Source organism: Erinaceus europaeus, chromosome X, assembly GCF_950295315.1.
Source record: "Erinaceus europaeus chromosome X, mEriEur2.1, whole genome shotgun sequence".
Classification (NCBI taxonomy): Eukaryota; Metazoa; Chordata; class Mammalia; order Eulipotyphla; family Erinaceidae; genus Erinaceus; species Erinaceus europaeus.
In genome coordinates, this window is record NC_080185.1 from 121975479 (window position 1) to 121993820 (window position 18342).

The 18342-nt window shown below is 44.6% G+C and overlaps 2 protein-coding genes and 1 pseudogene across 4 annotated transcripts in view; 1 reads left to right on the top strand and 2 right to left on the bottom strand.

Moving 5' to 3' along the window:
- MOSPD2 (motile sperm domain containing 2) overlaps positions 1 to 16255 on the bottom strand; it is a 57966-nt gene extending 41711 nt beyond the window's left edge. For 2 of the 3 annotated variants that reach the window (XM_016185737.2, XM_007517489.3), the window contains exons 1-2: positions 16124 to 16255; positions 15878 to 15947 (exon numbers count right to left, since the gene is read on the bottom strand). In XM_016185737.2, coding sequence (XP_016041223.1) covers positions 15878 to 15947; positions 16124 to 16132 — 79 coding nt within the window. In that variant the 5' untranslated portion in view covers positions 16133 to 16255. The remainder of the gene's footprint in view (positions 1 to 15877; positions 15948 to 16123) is intronic. The other variant, XM_060183019.1, reaches the window with a different exon arrangement.
- LOC103108537 (uncharacterized) lies at positions 955 to 12847 on the bottom strand (annotated as a pseudogene).
- Positions 16256 to 16600: 345 nt separating the features above from the next.
- The window catches only part of FANCB (FA complementation group B), a 30565-nt gene continuing 28823 nt past the window's right edge, over positions 16601 to 18342 (top strand). Inside the window, exon 1 of the mRNA XM_060183022.1 lies at positions 16601 to 16659. The gene's annotated coding sequence lies outside the window, so the exon portion shown is untranslated. The remainder of the gene's footprint in view (positions 16660 to 18342) is intronic.

An 18342-nucleotide genomic window follows, 5' to 3' on the forward strand; every position in this document is an offset into this window, starting at 1 on the left:
GAGTGCACACCTCACCACACTCAAGAACTGGAGCTCAGGTCTCAGGCTCACCTACACAGGAGAAGCTTCATCAGCAGTGAAGCAGTGTGACAAGTGTCTTTCTCTCTCCCTCAGTCTCCTCTTCCCCTCTCAATTTATCTGTTCTGTCAAAATAGAGAGAGAGAGAGAGAGAGAGAGAGAGAAAACAAGTTGCTGCCAGAGTTGGTGAATTTGGTTGTGCAGGCACTATGGCCCATTGATAATCCTGGTAGCAGTAACAGAACAAAACAAACAAAAAATAGTTATTTATTTTTATTTTGGCGGAGTGGGAGTTGGTGCAGTGAATAGAACACTGGACTCTTAAAACATGTGGTTCAGAATTCAGTCTCGGGCATCATCAGTACCAGAATGATACTGTTTCCCTCTTCCTTCCTGCATAAACAAATCTTAAATAAAAAATTAAGAGCTGATTCTTTTTTTCTTTATAAAATGGAAATATTGACAAGACGACAGGAAAAGAGGGGTACAATTCTACACAATGACCACTCCAGAAGCTCCATATCCAATCCCCTCCCTTGTTATCTTCCCTATTATTTATCCCTCTGGGAGCATGGACCCAGGGTCATTGTGGGGAGCAGAAGGTGGAAGATCTGGCTTCTGTAATTGCTTCTCCACTGAATATGGGTGTTGACAGGTAGATCTATACTCCCAGCCTGTCTTTCTCTTTCCCTAGTGGGGCAGGGATCTGGGGAGGCAGGGCTCCAAGTCACACAGACACGATGGGCCTAGACCTCTAACAGATCCCTATCTCCACTGTCACTGGTCATCTCCATCAGGAACAACACAATGGACCCATCTGTGGGCCCCTTTAGGACCTTGCCCATGGTGTGAATCAATAACGGTAGGGAATTTCCGTTTCATTCTCCAAAGGGAGGTTGGACAACATGCTCTACCTACTACCCAAGGGTCCCCAAATTTGTGCAGCCTGGAGTTGACTAATTTTTATGAGACTTCAGTACAGTTCAGCTCAAGTTTACTGTGGCGCCGGGGATGGAACGTGGGCTTCAGGCATACTAAATCCTGTGCTCTAACACACCGAGCCATTCTCTAAGCCTTTGGGTCTGCAAATCTACTACTTGCACTAAGACTATAGATAGCTTACTATTCAGTTTTTAAGTGCTTTATAGTTTTCGTTGTGATATTCTTTTTAACCTGTGGGTTATTTATCAAAAGAATTACAGACACTGCCAGGAAGTGTTAACTCTGGGTTATTTTGAGGTGTGCTATTTTGGTTTCCTAACAGCTGAACTGTTTTGGGGGCTGGGGAAATGGCTCATTTGGATACTGTGCTGCTTTGCCATGCACACAACCTAGGTTTAAGCATTCAAACAACCTTTGGTTATGTAGCTGGTCTATTTCTCTCTGCCTCTCTTTATCTAAAAACAAACAACAAACCCCATCTGACTTGTTTTTAAACACCTGTTTATTGTGACGTCTCATTTTTTTTTTCAAATAATCCTTTATTAAAGCATCTTCCTTTGTAATTCTTAACTAGCTGGACATTCCACAGCACCACTGTTGATGTCATCTATGATGTCATGAGGACGGAGGCCATCAACACTGCAACCCACAGATTTAGCAGTCCAGAGAGTTCTCTAGCTAAAGATCGGTGCCTCATTTGTCGGGCAATGTCGACAATTTCATCAAAAGTGATGTTTCCACTGTGCTTAATATTTTTCTGCTTCTTTCTGTCTCTTAGTGGTTTCTTGAGGGCTTTAATGATGAGGGCTGAGGCAGAGGGCACCACCTCAATCTGGGCCTGTCTGTTCGGGATTGTGAGTTTTACTGTAATCCTCAGACCCTTCCAATCACCAGTAGCCTTGGCAATGTCATCACCAACTTTTTTTGGAGACAGACCAAGAGGCCCGATCTTGGGGGCCAGGGCTGAAGTGGCGCCGGCTTCCCCACCGGTGCATCTCAGGTACACGACTTAGATCTCGTTGGGGTCGAACTTTTAGCAGCATGGTGGAGGCGTCTGGTGTCGGATGAACTCGGATTCGGTATGACCAAAGAGAGTTGCACCTTGGCCTCCTCCGAGCCGAAAACCGAAAGCTGTGACGTCTAATTTAACTGCTTAATGATGCAAGACCATGGTTTGTGTGACTCAGCCACTCTGGGATTTCTGAGACTTCTTTTATGATTAGTACATGAATGTTTACAAATGTTCCAACAGCACAAAGACACAATACAAGGATATGTTTTCTATTTGTTGGGTAGGAATAATCTTTATATTCTTTACACACACACCCAATGGCTCCCATGGTTCATGGTTCATGGTGCTTGTGTATATTACTGAAAGAGGTTTGTTAAAGTTGGTCAGCATATTTGGACTTTATCAAGTTCCCTTTATTATGCCGGGAATTTTTGTTTTCTGTTTCTTGAGGCTATACTGCTGGGCACTTTATGTTGCTAGCTCCTAATTATCGGACATTTTTAGGATTCCTTCTTACCACTAATAGTATCTATCCCTCTTTACCCCCTGAATGACGATTTGCTAGTCAGAGTACAACCAACACATGACTGCTTTTGGTATTTGTCTTGCCTTTCTTTTTTCTTCAATTCTTTATTTTACTATTATTAATTTTATATTAGTTTTTAGTGGGCAACATATAAATACGATTTTCAATATCTATTCGCATAACTATATGTCTCTTTCTATCTGTGGTAACTACTGATGAAAGTATTTCTTCTGATTGACACTGTACTTTAGTCGCTAGATGTTTGTGTTTTTCCTCATGACCTTCTGGAGACAGGTTTTCTTCCTCCTTTTTATACCTTCTTTGGTGTGAAAATGAAACATTTTATTGCTGTCTCAAGTGGTAACCTTTAGTAGTCACATTCAATCAACAAAGTCAATGCTTAACATCTCCAGTCCTTACGTTGTATTTTAAATCTCCTCACCCGGACTGTTATTTAGACTTTCCCTTTACTAATTTGCTTACCCACTATTTTCTGCTGTTTCTTGTAATCTGATTCCTTCTGGGTTCTATTCAATTATTAGTGATCTGATCTAGTTTATTTTTAATCATCAATAAAACTGTCACATCTTTGTAGGACTGAAAAGTTTTACTTTTTCTCTTGAATAAATATTCCAAGAGGCAGTTATTTCCCTTGGCATTTTCAGAAAATTATTTCAATGTTTCCTGGTATTAACTGCTGCTGCTGAGAAATCAATTATCACTCTGGCTTTTGTTCTTTTGCAGATAACCTGTAATTTCTCCCTAGCTGTTAGATTTTTCTCTTTGTCCTTGGTGTCATCTGTTTAGTATAATATGCTTAAGGATTAATTTTCTCTCTAAAATGATGCTTATATTTTCTTATGCTCTAACTTCAGGATTTTAGAAATCTGTCAACTATTGATATTTCTTCAAATGTTATTGTCTATACTTTTGTAGACATATTTGTGTTATTTTTCTTCCAGTAAATCTGCATATAATATCTGTATAAAAACTTAAAAATAGGGAGTCGGGCAGTAGTGCAGCGGGTTAAGCGCACATGCGCAAAGTGCAAGGACCAGCGTGAGGATGCCGGTCCGAGCCCCCACTCCCCACCTGCAGGGGAGTCGCTTCACAAGCGGTGCAGCAGGTCTGCAGGTGTCTGTCTCTCTGTCTCTCTCCCTCTCTGTCTTCCCCTCCTCTCTCCATTTCTCTCTGTCCTATCCAACAACGACAACATCAACAATAACAGTAAGAACTACAACAACAACAATAAAAACAACAAGGGCAACAAAAAGGAAATAAATAAATATTAAAAAAAAAACATTAATAAGTTTTTTGGGGGTGGGTGGTGGTGCATCCAGTAGAGTGCACAAGTTACAATGCACAAAGGCCCGGGGTTCCAGCCCCCACGCCCCACCTGCAGAGTTGGGAAGCTTCACGAGTGTTAAAGCAGTGCTCTTTCTCCCTCTTCCCTCTTAATTTCTGTCTCTATCCGAAAATGAAAAAAAAACCATATGGTCTTTTACTGTCCTATGTCAGCTGTGACTATAACACAGGGAAAAAAAAAAAAGGCTTGGGCAAATCCTCACCCATCTAGTAATTACAAGGTATCAAAATAGAGGTATACCAAATCACTACAGACAATGTGAGGCCAGCTAAAAGTCTGCTGACTGACTGAAATGCAGCATTTATTTTTGACCTTCCATTCCCAGCAAAATGGCTGCAGGCATAAAAAGAAAACAATGAAATTTCTGTGAACACTGCTCCACTTTCTAGAGAGCTAATCAAACCAAATTTCTTATTAGAGATTAAATTTTCAGTAGGGAAAAGTCACTCATGTTTAAGAGGAGATTTGGTAAATCTCTTCTCATGCAAGCTTTGCAAATGACCTTGACTAAAAACCAACTGCCAGCTGAAAAGCCGCAGCTAGCTAGTAACTGACTTTAACACTGTATAGGACACAAAGCATTTAGGATGCACATATATGGGGGCTGAGATCAGCAGCTACAAGAGGTGAGTGGAAACAGTGTCAAGTACCTCTAAGACATTACTGAGGCTGAAGACTACACTCAGATCTCCCAAGTCCAGGGCACCACCAATTTACTGCACGACTCTCCACGTGAGGAGGCTCCAATCTCTGCAGCAGAAGCCTGATACTTCTAGAATGTATGTTACTAAGGACAAAAGTCTATAAACTCTTAGATATTTCCCTCTATTCTAGTACGGACAATTTCAAAAGGTTGAGTTCACGACTGTAAAAAGATGGAGAATTTTCGAAATACGTGTTTCTCTGTGTCTATTCGTCTGTCTAGAAAGGGTCTCTTCTCTTGGGGATACTAACTTAGGATCACTCACCATATGCTAGCTAGCCCAAGAGAGCTAGAAATTGCAGGTAGAAAGATGAAAAAAATGTCGGAACGGTTCCTAATTTGCAGAGTTCATGGCAAATGTCCTCCACTAGATAGTTACACTCCACAAGTCACTTTCCGCCTACCTTTCCTCTCCAAAAAAGGCAGTGGATAAGAACAATCTCTGTCTGATGTTCCCGTTGCCTTGAAGGAACCCTTCCACTCACTGGAAAATTCACTTCTCCTTGAATTTCTCCTGAGATTGTTGGGATCTTCTCTAGGCCCTTTATTCCTTTTCAGTTTTTCCTAAACGTAAAGTTCTTACTGTTTAAAGTCCTTGTTCCAACTCTGACACCACTTCCCAGACAATGCCTTGGGTCCACCTGCATGTTAGCTGTCAGACTCAGGCAAAAACTAGTAAAGCCACGGGCCCCTTGGAGTACCTAAAACAGACCTACTAACTTTTTCCAAAACAGATACCCCATATCTTCATCTGCAATATTCTTGCCTTTCGGTTCACGACGATTAGTCAATAATATGTTCTACTTTATTTTTTTTTAATTTATAATAAGGAAACACTGACAAAACCATAGGATAATGACCATGATTCAAAACTAAAAACTCTCTGCAAAGAGAGTTAACATTTGTTCTGCTTTATATTTTTATTCTTTTTCAGCCACTAGGTTCCAGATGCTACCATGATGCCAACTGGACTTCCCTGGGCAGACAACCCCACCAATGTGTCCTGGAGCCCTGCTTCCCCAGAGCCGGGTCCCATTAGGGAGAGAGACAGGCTGGGAGTATGGGTCCACCTGCCAACACCCATGTTCCATGGGGAAGCAATTACAGAAGCCAGACCTTCCACCTTCTGCACCCCATAATGGTCCTGGGAGAGTCCAATGCTTTATCCACTGCGCCACCTCCCAGACCACATATGGTCTTGTTAATATTTCCATTTCATAAATAAAATTAAAAAAAAAAGAAAGTCAAAACCATTTCAAAGCTAAAACCACCAACAGATACCACCACAACCCCCAAACCAAGAAAAGACTTAAAGACAAAATGATCCCAGATATGAGATCTTAAACATAAGAAGAAATGGTAAGTAGTGACATTAGAAAACACATGGCAAGAAAATAATACATTGATCCAATAAATTAGGGGGAGAGGTGACAATTGGGAACCGGGTTAGATCGCCACAGAAAGAATGGATCTTGCAGACAACAGAAATATAAGCCTGTATTTCCTTGATGTCCAAAACCACACAAGAAAAATAGACCAAAAAAAAAATATATATATCTAAATACAGGCCATTTTGTGACTACAGATACAAAACTCCTAGACAAAATATTAATTAACTGGATATGGAAATTACTTTAAAATTCTGATATTGCCTACCACATTATAGATTTAAAGAAAAAAAAATGAACAACTCATGAGTTACAATATGAAACAAATTTTGTAAAATTCAACAATCAATTGTCATGGAAATAAAACAAGCCCCAAACTAGTAAGCTTCTGAAGGAGGGAACTGATTCATTATCATAAAGGTTCAACAGGGACCATCCTCAATGGTGACATGTTGGGGCTAGCTTTATTGCGAATAAAACAGGCTTTTTATCCCTGCTTCTATTCGACAGTGTTCTAAAGGTTCCAGGCAGTCAGTGTAAAACAACAGCATTGAAAACTGGAAGACTGGAAAGTTAGCCTATCACTATTTCAAGGTGTTACTACTATATAGAATCTCCAAACCTTCACAGAATGGGAGGGAGAAGATCTTTACATGCCATACATCAGACAAGAGTTTAATAACCAACCAATAAAGAGCTTGCCAGACTCAACAAGACAACAAATAACCCCATCCAAAAATGGGGGGAGGACATGGACAGACTATTCACCACAGAAGAGCTCCGAAAGGCTGAGAAACACATGAAAAAAATGCTCCAAGTCTTTGATTGTCAGAGAAATGCAAATAAAGACAACAACGAGATACCACTTCACTCCTGTGAGAATGTCATACATCAGAAAAGGTAACAGAAGCAAATGCTCGAGAGGCTGTGGGGTCAAACTGCACTGCTGGTGGGAATGTCAATTGGTCCAGCCTCTGTGGAGAACAGTCTGGAGAACTCTCAGAAGGCTAGAAATGGACCTGCCCACTGATCCTGCAATTCCTCTCCGGGGGATAGATCCTGAAGAACCCAACACACCCATCCAAAAAGATCTGTGTACACATATGTTCTTAGCAGCACAATTTCTAATAGCCAAAACCTGGAAGCAACCCAGGTGTCCAACAACAGATGAGTGGCTGAGCAAGTTGTGGTATATATGCACAATGGAATACTACTCAGCTATTAAAAACGGTGACTTCACTGTTTTCAGCTGATCTTGGATGGAGCTTGATAAAATCACGTTAAGTGAAATCAGCCAGAAACAGAAGGATGGATAGGGGATGATCTCACTCTCAGGCAGAAGCTGAAAAACAAGATCAGAAGAGAAAACACAAGTAGAACCTGAACTGGAATTGGCGTATCGCACCAAAGTAAAAAACTCTGGGGTGGGTGGGAGGCGAGAATACAGGTCCAAAAAGGATGACAGAGGACCTAGTGGGGGTTGTATCGTTATGTGGAAAACTGGGAAATGTTATGCATGTACAAACTATTGTATTTACTGTTGAATGTAAAACATTAATTCCCCAATAAAGAAATTTAAAAAATCCCTAAACATTGAGAATAATTATAAAAATGAAGATTTCTGTAATTTATATATATATATATATATATATATGTCATATATACTTTCTATAAATGAGGAAAAACCATTTAGAAAATAAATTCCTAAGAAATGCCTTTTAAACAACCATAAAAATTAAACACGAAGTTCGTAAGGATAAATTTAACAAAAGCTAGTTAATCTTTACCAAACATATAGACCTTCCCGAGGTTGGCACATAGGATTCGCATCCTGAGGGCCCATAATTTCACTCAAAATTACAACAAAAGTTTTTTTCCCGCCAAAAAGTGTAAGTTGATTCTGTAAGTTATATGGAAGAATAAAGGGGCCAAGGAGTCTCAAGAAGTTATTTTCACAGATGCTGAAACCAAATGGATATAGAAATGTTCATTCTTCAGGTACAAGATGCAAATCAGTACCACAGGAGCTACTCAACACTTCCACTACATGGTTAAAAGTCAAAACCAGGGGTCAGGCTGTAGCGCAGTGGGTTAAGTGCTCATGGTGCTAAACTCGAGGACTGGTGTAAGGATCTCAGTTCAAGCCCTTGGCTCCCCACCTGAGGGGGGAGTCGCTTCACAAGCAGTGAAGCAGGTCTGCAGGTGTCTCTCTCCCCCCCAACCGCCCCCCCCCCCGTCTTCCTCTCCTTTCTCCATTTCTTTCTGTCCTATCCGACAACAGCATCAATAACAACCGTAATAACCACACAATGATAAAAACAACAAGGGCAACAAAAAAGGAAAAAAAAAAAGTCAAAACCACCCCAAATGCCATGACTCCAGGGTGTAGAACAACAAGGAGACTCAAACATTGCCAGATAAAATGAAATATGGTACAGTCACACTACCTATTTGGTATTACCTGGTAAAGCTGAACATCTACGCCTCATGTATGGTCCACCTATTTCAATGCTGGGTACCAACCTCAGAACAGTGCTTCCCAACATTTTGGCCTGAGGACCCCTTTTATACTCTTAAAAAGAAACAAGCGGGCATCGGGCGGTAGCGCAGTGGGTTAAGTGCTCATGGTGCTAAACCTGAGGACCCGTGTAAGGATCCCGGTTCGAGACCCTGGCTCCCCACCTGCAGGGGAGTCGCATCACAAGCAGTGAAGCAGGTCTGCAGGTGTCTATCTTTCTCTCCTCTTCTCTGTCTTCCCCTCTTCTCTCTGTCCTATCTACCAATGACGACATCAGTAACAACAAAAATAACTACAACAACAAGGGCAACAAAAGGGAAAATTAAAAAAAACCAACCAAACAAACAAACAAACAAAAACCAAGCAACCAAGGACCCTAAAGAGCTTTCCTATTTACATCAATTATGTTTATGGGTAGTTACTAAGTTAGGCATTAAAACTGAGATAAATGTTAAATACACGATCACACATGCTGTCAGCCCATCTTCACATGCCACGAAACCTCTGGAAAACGCCATTGTACACTTGAGAGAGAATGACAGTGACAAAGAAAACAACAACACACACACACACACACACACACACACACACACACACGAGTGTTATTGGAGATATTTGGATCTCCCTAACTGCTTAAAATGGCCACAAACCAGAGCTAAACAAAAAAACTACAAGCACTGCTCTGGAGAATGCCTTACAAGACCCAGCAACAATCCTAAATCCATCAGTCGGCTTATTCATTCTGCAAACTGCTTGCTATACCAAAATGAACCAACTGTGGTCATTTGAAAGTAGGAAAGACGCTTGAGCAATAGAACCAAGTCATGGAAACTTATCTGGAAGACCGCAGGTGGTAAAGCAAATGAAAAGCTCAAGAATGAGCCATGCCCCATGCAGGCTGAGCAGCTGGCCCCCTGAAGGCCAGAGGTGGGGACATACAGGAAGCTGATTCTCCACCTCAGAGGTGGGTCCAAGTGTGTTTGCTTATGTTCAGTACGCACTATATATAAAGATAGTTCAAAATTTAAAAACATTTTTAACCCAAAATGAAAATGTTAAAGGTTAGCAATATCCACTGGATGAGAGACTATTATTTTAAGTTACTAGCAAAGCGACAAACTACAAAGGAATGGGTCATTTTGAACACATTTTCACAAAATGAGATGAGTAACATGAGAAAAGCCCAAACCAATGATAAAAGTCATGTGAATGGAAAACATATTTTAAACCGACGTTTAAAATGAGTGGAAGGGGGTCACGTAGTGGTGCACAGGATTGAGTGAACACATTATAGTGTGCAAGGACCCGAATTCAAGCCCCCAGTCCCCACCTGTAGTGGGGCGGGGGCGGAGCTTCAGGAGAGAAGTAGGGCTGCAGGCGTCTCTGTCTCTTCCTATCTTCCTCTTTCATCTCAATTTCTCTCTTATCTGGGCTGGGAAGATAGCATAATGGTTCTGCAAGACTTTCATTTTTTTCCCTACCCCTCAATTTTATTGAGATATAATTGACAAATAACACTGTATGAATTTTACACACACACACACACACACACGTATTACCTCACTTATATTTTATTTTCCTGTGATGAGAACTTTTCCCCCTTTATTTGGGGGGGTATTAATGGTTTACAGTCAACAGTAAAATACTGTATTTTGAACATGTGTGGCATTTCTCAGTTTCCCACATAACCATCTAACCCCCTCTAGGTCCTCCTTTGCCATCCTGTTCCAGGACCTGAACACACGCCCACACCCCAGAGTCTTTTATTTTGGTACAGTGCACCAACTCCAGCCCGAGATCCTGCAAGACTTTCATGTCTGAGACTTTGAGCAACCAGGTTCCCTCTAGGTTTCTGGCTGTCTCTATCCAATAAACAAAATAAAGATAATACAAATTTTTTAAAAGAATTTCAATGACCAAATTTATTATTATTATTATTATTACTTTCCAGAGCACTTCTCAACTCTGGCTTATGAGGGTGCTGGGGACTGAACCTAGAACTCTGTAGTCTCAGGCATGAAAGTAGTTTTGTATCACTTGTGTGCTATCTTCCCAGTCCAGGGGAATTATTTAAGATAAGAAAATCATGTTATGAATAGATCTGAGCAGTAAATGGAATGTGAGACTTTTCTTTCTATTCGTAAATATGGAGAAGTAAGAATATATCAACAACAAAAAAGTGTAACAACACACAGAATGGCCTTTTAGGACACTTTTCTTCCTAACTGCATTCAGATAAAAGACAGTGGGGTGGCTGCGGGGGACGCACATTCAAAGCTAACTCGATATTTTATGGGAGAGTCTCTGGCCATCATCCAAATTCATATGCTCATAAAGTCAGGAAACAAACCCAAAATAACAAAACCCAGAAATCTCTCAAGAACTCACCAAACCCACTAAGTTATAAGTACACCACTTGGTGCTCTGGGCTCTCTGTGCCATGTTCCTACTCATCTAGTCAAGTGTGCTGATACTTCTTGAGCCTTTTATCAAAGTGGATTTCCTGTGGCTGCCTCAACACACCTCAAACCATCTCATCTGTCTGGTTAATTAACATTTTCTCTCTACCTGGCCCAGCTCTACCATCTTCCCAAGTTCCTGGGCAAGCTCATTTTTTGTGATGTTTTTTCAAACAGGGTGTTAACCCAGCTGCCCCAAGCATATGTGATTTTTTTTTCCTAGTCTATGACTTCTACAGAACAGATTTTAGCATTATTGCCCTTCATACAATTAGTCTAACTTCCATAGTTAACTCTTGGAACACCACTCTAGACTACAGTAGTTTAGGAGAGGGTTCTAGGGGGCTGGGTGGTGGTGTACCCAGTTGAGCGCACATATTACCAAGCACAAGGAGCAGGGTTTGAGACCCTGCTCACCACCAGCAGAGGGTCTGCTTCATGAGCAGTGAAGGAGGTCAGCAGGTGTGCATCTTTCTCTCCCTGTCCTCTCTCAAGTTCTCTGTCCTAAGGTGGGGGGGGGAGAAGGGTGGAGGTTCTCTATCTCACAGTTCTTTTTCTAGTATTGACAAATTGCTTCTCAGAATCAAGCACATAATTTGAGTATTTGCAGAACTAAGTAAATTCTTGTCGCAGGTAAGGGAACTCGTCTCTTGTCTTGCTGTAAGGAGAGAGGTCGGAAAGTCCTTCATTTCAGACTCAGCATGGAATACCAGTCATGTGTGAAACAGTTATGGATTTATATTTTCTTGTTAGTTAAAAATCTATCTGTAATTGACAACTTAATTTCTATGGGAACAAAAAAAAATAAATAAATAAAAGCTTGGGATTCTTTTAAGAACCTGCCTCCAAGAGTTTTTGGAGTGCAGCCAGTGCTTAAGTGCTAAAGGAAAAACAAGTGAAGCCGGCCGCAGTCTCTTCTGAAACCAAATATTGTTACTGACAACAGAAAGGGTGGGAGACAGGAAGGAGAGCTGGATGTTCTAAGCACCTGAGTTCATTTCTAAAACGGAAACCTGAAAGGGAGAAGAACACCAACCGACAAAGCAGAGCACTCTAGAAACTTTAAGGAGGGGGCATACACAAATGGTTCATCTGCCTTCCTTCCACACGCAAGCCTTTAACCTACTATTTACAGCAGGTGTGGAGTTAACCCACCTGCACACTCACATACCAAGGGGTAGGCGCTGAAGGACACCCCCTTTGACTTTGAAAGAATGCTGGTCTTTTTCAGACAAGGGCTGCTTTCTGCTAGGTTTTGGTGCGAGAGAGGAGCCTGTTTGGACAACCCTTAACATGGAATTTGACCAATTTCCCTAGGTTATCTATTTAAGCCTCCCTGTAATCATGAAGGGTACGTTTTTGGGAAGTGCCAGGTAGACAGAGGTGAGTCAGACTCTGGCCTCTGTCCACAGGCTACCCCAGACCCATACACATTCTACTGGAGGAAATGAAAACTAAGCAAGTCGACAGACACACAAGGTCATTACACGAGACCAGATAAGCAAGGCAAGGAGGCTATTCAGTAATCAGGAACAGCCTCCCAGTAAGCAAGGCAAGGAGGCCATTTAGTAATCAGGAACAGCCTCCCAGATAAGCAAGGCAAGGAGGCGATTCAGTAATCAGGAACAGCCTCCCAGTAAGCAAGGCAAGGAGGCCATTTAGTAATCAGGAACAGCCTCCCAGTAAGCAAGGCAAGGAGGCGATTCAGTAATCAGGAACAGCCTCCCAGATCCTCGCGAAGCTGGAAAAACGAAAGGAACCTGTCAAGCATATTACCTGCGAAAGCCTTCCAGACAGAGATGTGAAAATGCCAAGTCTGTTGGAAGAACATAAAAGAGGCTGTGTGGTTAGGCATGCCTTTCAAGCTGTGGGTCCTGTTTCTAGACTGTGGCGTCAATCTGGTAACCGACTGCATCAGGGAACCACAGGTTTTCAGAACAAGTGCTGCTTAATGAACTTTCGCTTCAGTTTTGTGCACGTGTGTGTTTTAACTGGCTTGCTGTGGATAACACTTTCTGACCGTGGGCTGCAGTGAAATCTGTGCTAAGCAAGGGGAATGGTAACAGATGAGGAAGGGTGGACAAGAGCCAAATCATGCACGGCCGCCATAAAGAACTGCAATTGGGGCAGGGCACAAGGTAATCTGATGAGCAGGTGCTGCCCAAGGAATCCCATCATGAAATTCAGAAGACCTGGGCACTAGCCCCCAGCCTAGCTAATGCCTCCAGGGATTTTGAGCAAATTACTTCATCTCCCTAGAGCTTACTTTACTCATTTAAAAAAAAAATACATATTTTTTTCCTTTTGTTGCCCCTTTTTTGCTGTTACTGATCTCGTCGTTGCTGGATAGGACAGAGAGAAATGGAGAGAGGAGGGGAAGACGGGGGTGGGGGAGGTGGTGGGGGGGTGGGGGTGGTGTGTGTGTGTGTGAAAGACACCTGCAGACCTGTTTCACCGCCTGTGAAGCGACTCCCCTGAAGATGGGGAGCCGGGGGCTCGAACCGGGATCCTTACGCCGGTCCTTGTGCTTTGCGCCACCTGCACTTAACCCGCTGCGCTACCGCCTGACTTCCCTTCATTTTAAAACTGAAAAGGGTTGGAGCAAGAAGATCTTTAGTCTTGTTTATTGCTAAATATTCTGTTTCCTCCCAGGGGCATAAGTAAATGACTATTGGGAGACACTAGCTTATAAGGTGAAAAAGTTCTGGGTTCCTTAAAAATATTTTATTAACTGGGGAGTCGGGCAATAGCGCAGCGGGTTAAGCGCAGGTGGCGCAAAGCCCAAGGACCGGCGTAAGGATCCCGGTTCGAGCCCCCTGCTCCCCATGTACAGGGAAGTCGCTTCACACGTGGTGAAGCAGGTCTGCAGGTGTCTTTCTCTTCCCCTCTCTGTCTTCCCCTCCTCTTGATTTATCTCTGTCCTATCCAACAACGACGCCATCAATTACAACAATTAGAACTAAATTACAACAATTATAACTACAACAGTAATAAAAAACAAGAGCAACAAAAGGGAAAATAAATAAAAATATATACATATAAAAATATTATCGGGAGTCAGGCGGTAGCGCAGCGGGTTAAGCGCACGTGGCGCAAAGCGCAAGGACCCGCATAAGGAACCAGGTTCGAGCCCCCAGCTCCCCACCTGGAGGGGAGTCGCTGGAGGTCTGCAGGTGTCTGTCATTCTCTCCCCCTCTCTGTCTTTCCCTCCTCTCTCCATTTCTCTCTGTCCTAACAATGACGACATCAATAACAACAATAACTACAACAATGAAAAACCAGGCAACAAAAGGGAAAATAAATATTTAAAAAAATATATTATCAACCGGAGCTTCAGAGATAGCATAAGCTCCTAGGTTCAAGCCCTTCCTTGCACCCCTACAAACCAGAGCAGTGCTTTAGTAAAAAAAAAAAAAAAAATTAAAATTACAAACCATTCAATTATAACTGTTATATTTCTATTGAAGTTTCAAATCACCTTGTTATTGGGGCTACCTATATTAGAAATGAGCTCTCTGGACTAAAGGTCAAATGCTTTTGCAACTTTCTGGTGCAAAGTTTGGGATGTGAAGGAAATGAAGCAGAGAGGCAGAAACAAGTCACTGACTTTCACCGACCAGGTTATTTGTAACACATCTTTTTAAAAAGAATTATCTTTATTGGATAGAGGCAGCCAGAAATCTGAGAGGGCAGCTGGGAAGAGGAAGAGGGAGAAAGAGATACTTGGCAGCACTGCTTCACCACTCGCAAAGTTTTCCCCCAGCAGGTGGAGACCAGGGGCTTGAACCCGGGTCTTTGTGCATTGTAACATGTAAGCTCAACCATGCGAGTCACCACCCAGCTCCAGATCTCCTTAATTGTTCGAGGTCACAAAATAATCTAGGACAGACTAAAATCGCAGGAAACCTCCACTTAGCGCTCACGATGCGGAAGCTTAACTCCTTTCACAGAAACCAAAATGACTAAGGCAAAACTATTCATTCTCTTCTCTATTAAGCCCATGCTAGACAGTGATACACTTTTTTTTTTTTTTCATTTTAGCCTCCTAGCCTTATCACTCACATTTCCCAGATACAGGGCCTCCGAAAAGACAAGTTATTAAGTGGCATGAGAATGTTTACTCCATATCCCAAATTACCCAGCGTGCTTTTAAATAACCACTATATGCAGATTAAATCACCAGTTAAGTACCAGACAACTCAAATATCTGCCATCTGGGCACAGAGTGTTCAACCAATGAATCAATTCTGGCTCACAGGTACTTTGTTAAGCACAGGCTGGGATGAGAAACTAAGCATCTGTTCCCGTAATGGAGGGGCAGCTCTGTAGGTAGCATGTTGGACGGCCCGGAGGTGGAATTGGGCAAAAGAGCCGAGGCATTTCAATCTCCAATGACATATATGCCAAAAGTATTATGACAGTTTCCAGGGTCGTTTTCTCAAGTGTTGTCAGCCAAGGGCTCACCAAGCATCCAGCAAGTCCCGGCCATTGAAGATGCTGGAAATGCACAGGTTTCCAACTTTCATACCCTTTATTTATTTATTTATTTATTTATTTATTTATTTATTTATTTTAAACATTTTGTTGGGCAGGACGGAGATAAAGTGAGAGGGGAGGGGAGACAGGCGGATAAGGAGACACCTGCAGCCCTGCTTCACCGCTTGTGAAGCCTCCCCCAAGGGCTCCGACTCGGGTCCTCTGCGCTTAGCTCTAAAATGCGCTCTAGCCGGGTGCGCCACCGCCCCGGCCCCCCAACTTTCACACCCTCTAAAGGCGCCCACGACGGAGAGCGTGCCCCGCATACCACGGAGAACAAACCCCTAGCAAGGTGCGGGGCAGAGCCCCTGAGGAGGTCTCCGACACCTGTCCCAGACGCCCACAAACATCGCGGCCAAGTTGGGGATCCCCGATCACACCTGCGGGACTCTGGGCGTGCTGCACCCACCTGTCACATACTCGGCTTCGAACCGCTGGCGGGTCTCGCAGATGAGCTTGCCTCTGTTCTGGGCGTGATTCTGGAAGGGAGACACGAAGGACATTTAGGCACCGCTCCGACCACCCCGGAGTCCGCGGAACCCAGCCCACCTGTACCGGCGACCCGCGACTCTCCGGGACCCAGGGGCGTTTTCTGAGCCCCGTGTGGTGTATGGGGGGGGAGGGAGGCGGCGGCCGCCGTGCGCCCGGTCCTCACCTCGGCCATGGTCACGGTCAAGCGTGACAGGAATCGCCGTAGCCACTTGCCCGGCCGCCTTTCGCAAAGCGCATCAGCGGGCAGGCCGGCCCAGAGGAAAAGAGGGAAGGGCGGGAGGGAGAGGCGGTCGCGTGACACCGGAAGGCGGGCGGAAGCGGCGCGGCGCCGCCCAATCCACTGCGGCCGCCTGGACCTGAGGACGGGACCAGTCCCTCGGCCTGGCTGCCTATTTGAGTTTCCTTCCGGCCCTACCCCGCCGCTCCCCGCCCTGCGGGCCCGCCCCGGGCAGCCTCCGGCTCGCGGCCGTTTTCCCCGCCCACCTGAGCTCCCAATGCGCGTGCACGGGACGGCCGGCCCCGCCTCCCCGGACGGAGGCGGAAGGTTCCGCCTCTGCGGGCCTGGGCCCCGCCCCCGGCCCGGCCCTCCCAGGGTGCAGCGCGCGCGCGCGGGAGTTTGGAGCGAGGGGGAAGCCGGGGGCGCGTGGGCTGTCGGAAGCGTGTCGGTTCTGTACGCGGCGGCCCGCTCCGCTCGCTGAGGTAGGGCCGGCGCGTCGCCCCTTGGCGGAGGGGGCGAGGGGCTGGGCTGGCCTCCCGGTGCCCCTCAGTACTGGCAGGAAGCGCCGGGGGCGGAGGCGGAGGCGGAGGCGTTTGCGGAGCCCGTACGCCGCCTCGCCCCCGCGCCCTTTAGTCCTCTAGCCCGAGCGGCCACGGGACTGACTGCAGGGGCGAAGCGGCTCTTCGCTCAGGCTGTTACAACGAGCCGTGTGGCCCCGGGGAGGGCGGGGGACACTCTGCCTGTGACAGCTCGGGAGGGGGCTCCTGCCCACCCGGCGCGTCCGGGAATGAACGCCCAGGCCGGCCCCCTCCGGTCACCAGCACCAAATGGGCCAAATGGCTGTTGGGAGCGAGATTTTATGTTCAGTACTAGTCGGCGTTTGTTTTTAATTAAAAAAAAAAAAATGTCAGTTATAGAGTGGAGGGGGGTAGATAGCATCATGGTTATGCAGAGATGCGCGTCTACCTGAGGCTCCCGAGTCCCGGGTTCCATCCCCTCGCACCACCGTAAGCCCGAGCTGAGTAGTGCTCTGGTAGAGAGAAATTGAAATTATGCCTATTTATTTATTGGATAGAGACAGAAATCGAGATGGAGGCGGGAGATAGAGAAGAAAAAAGAGAGAGATGCCTGCAGCGCTGCTTCACCACTTGTGAAGCTTTCCTTCTGCAGTTGGGAACCAGGTGCTCGAACCCGGGTCCTGGGGCACTGTAACACGTGTGCTCAACCAGGCGCGCCATTGCCCAGCCCCACTAATAGACTTTTTAAAGGAAGTTGATGACAAAGAAGTTGTAAGCACAGCCCCCCCCCCCCCCCATGTTTGTACCATCCGTAAGCAGTCATAAATATTGTATCATGGATCTCTGGTTCTCTCTGACATCGTTCTTGCCAGACTTTCTTTTCTTTTGCTTTTTTTTTAAAACTGGGGCGGGGGGAATGAACATGATGTTTCGAATTACTTTAATACACTCTTTTAACATTTTCTGTTAATTTTTTACTAGCGGTTTAACACACACGCACGCACACCCCCCCCCCAAAAAAAAAAAAACAAAAAGCCAGGGGAAGAAAAAAAGAAACATTTCCCACATCTTTAGAGTCTCCCTCTAAGCGCTTGTTCCCTGTCCTGTTGTTCCTTTACTCATTCTGAACTTGCCAGCAATCTTTACGGTTTTGCATTTTGGCCTAGCCTTCCTGGAATTTATCCTGGTTCTGTGACTTCTGTTGGTCAGCCTTTCTTGAGAAGCTCCTTAAACTTTGTGCTTCAGGCTCTCCGACTGTAGGAGGTAGCAGTCCCTAGGCAAAAGAGGTTGTGAAGAAGAGATTCCTAAAGCCCTGACACAGATAGCACAATTACTCGATGCAGTTATGAGTTTTGATGTATTTCCTTTATAGCTTCACACCTATGGGGTTGCATTATTTCAGCTACTTTCCTCATTCAGACAAACAAGCAGACAGATGGAGAGAAGCCAGAGGGCCAAAGCTGCTTTTTTTTTTTTTTCTTTAATGTCCCCACAGCACCTACGTCTGTAGGCTACAAGGGCCTCAAGCCTGGGTCACACACGTGACAATACAGGCACACAAGCCAGTGAGCTATCTCTCTTGCCCTTGTGTGGTATTCATTCTTTCTTTTTTTCTTTCTTTCTTTTTTATCAGAGCACCGCTCAGCT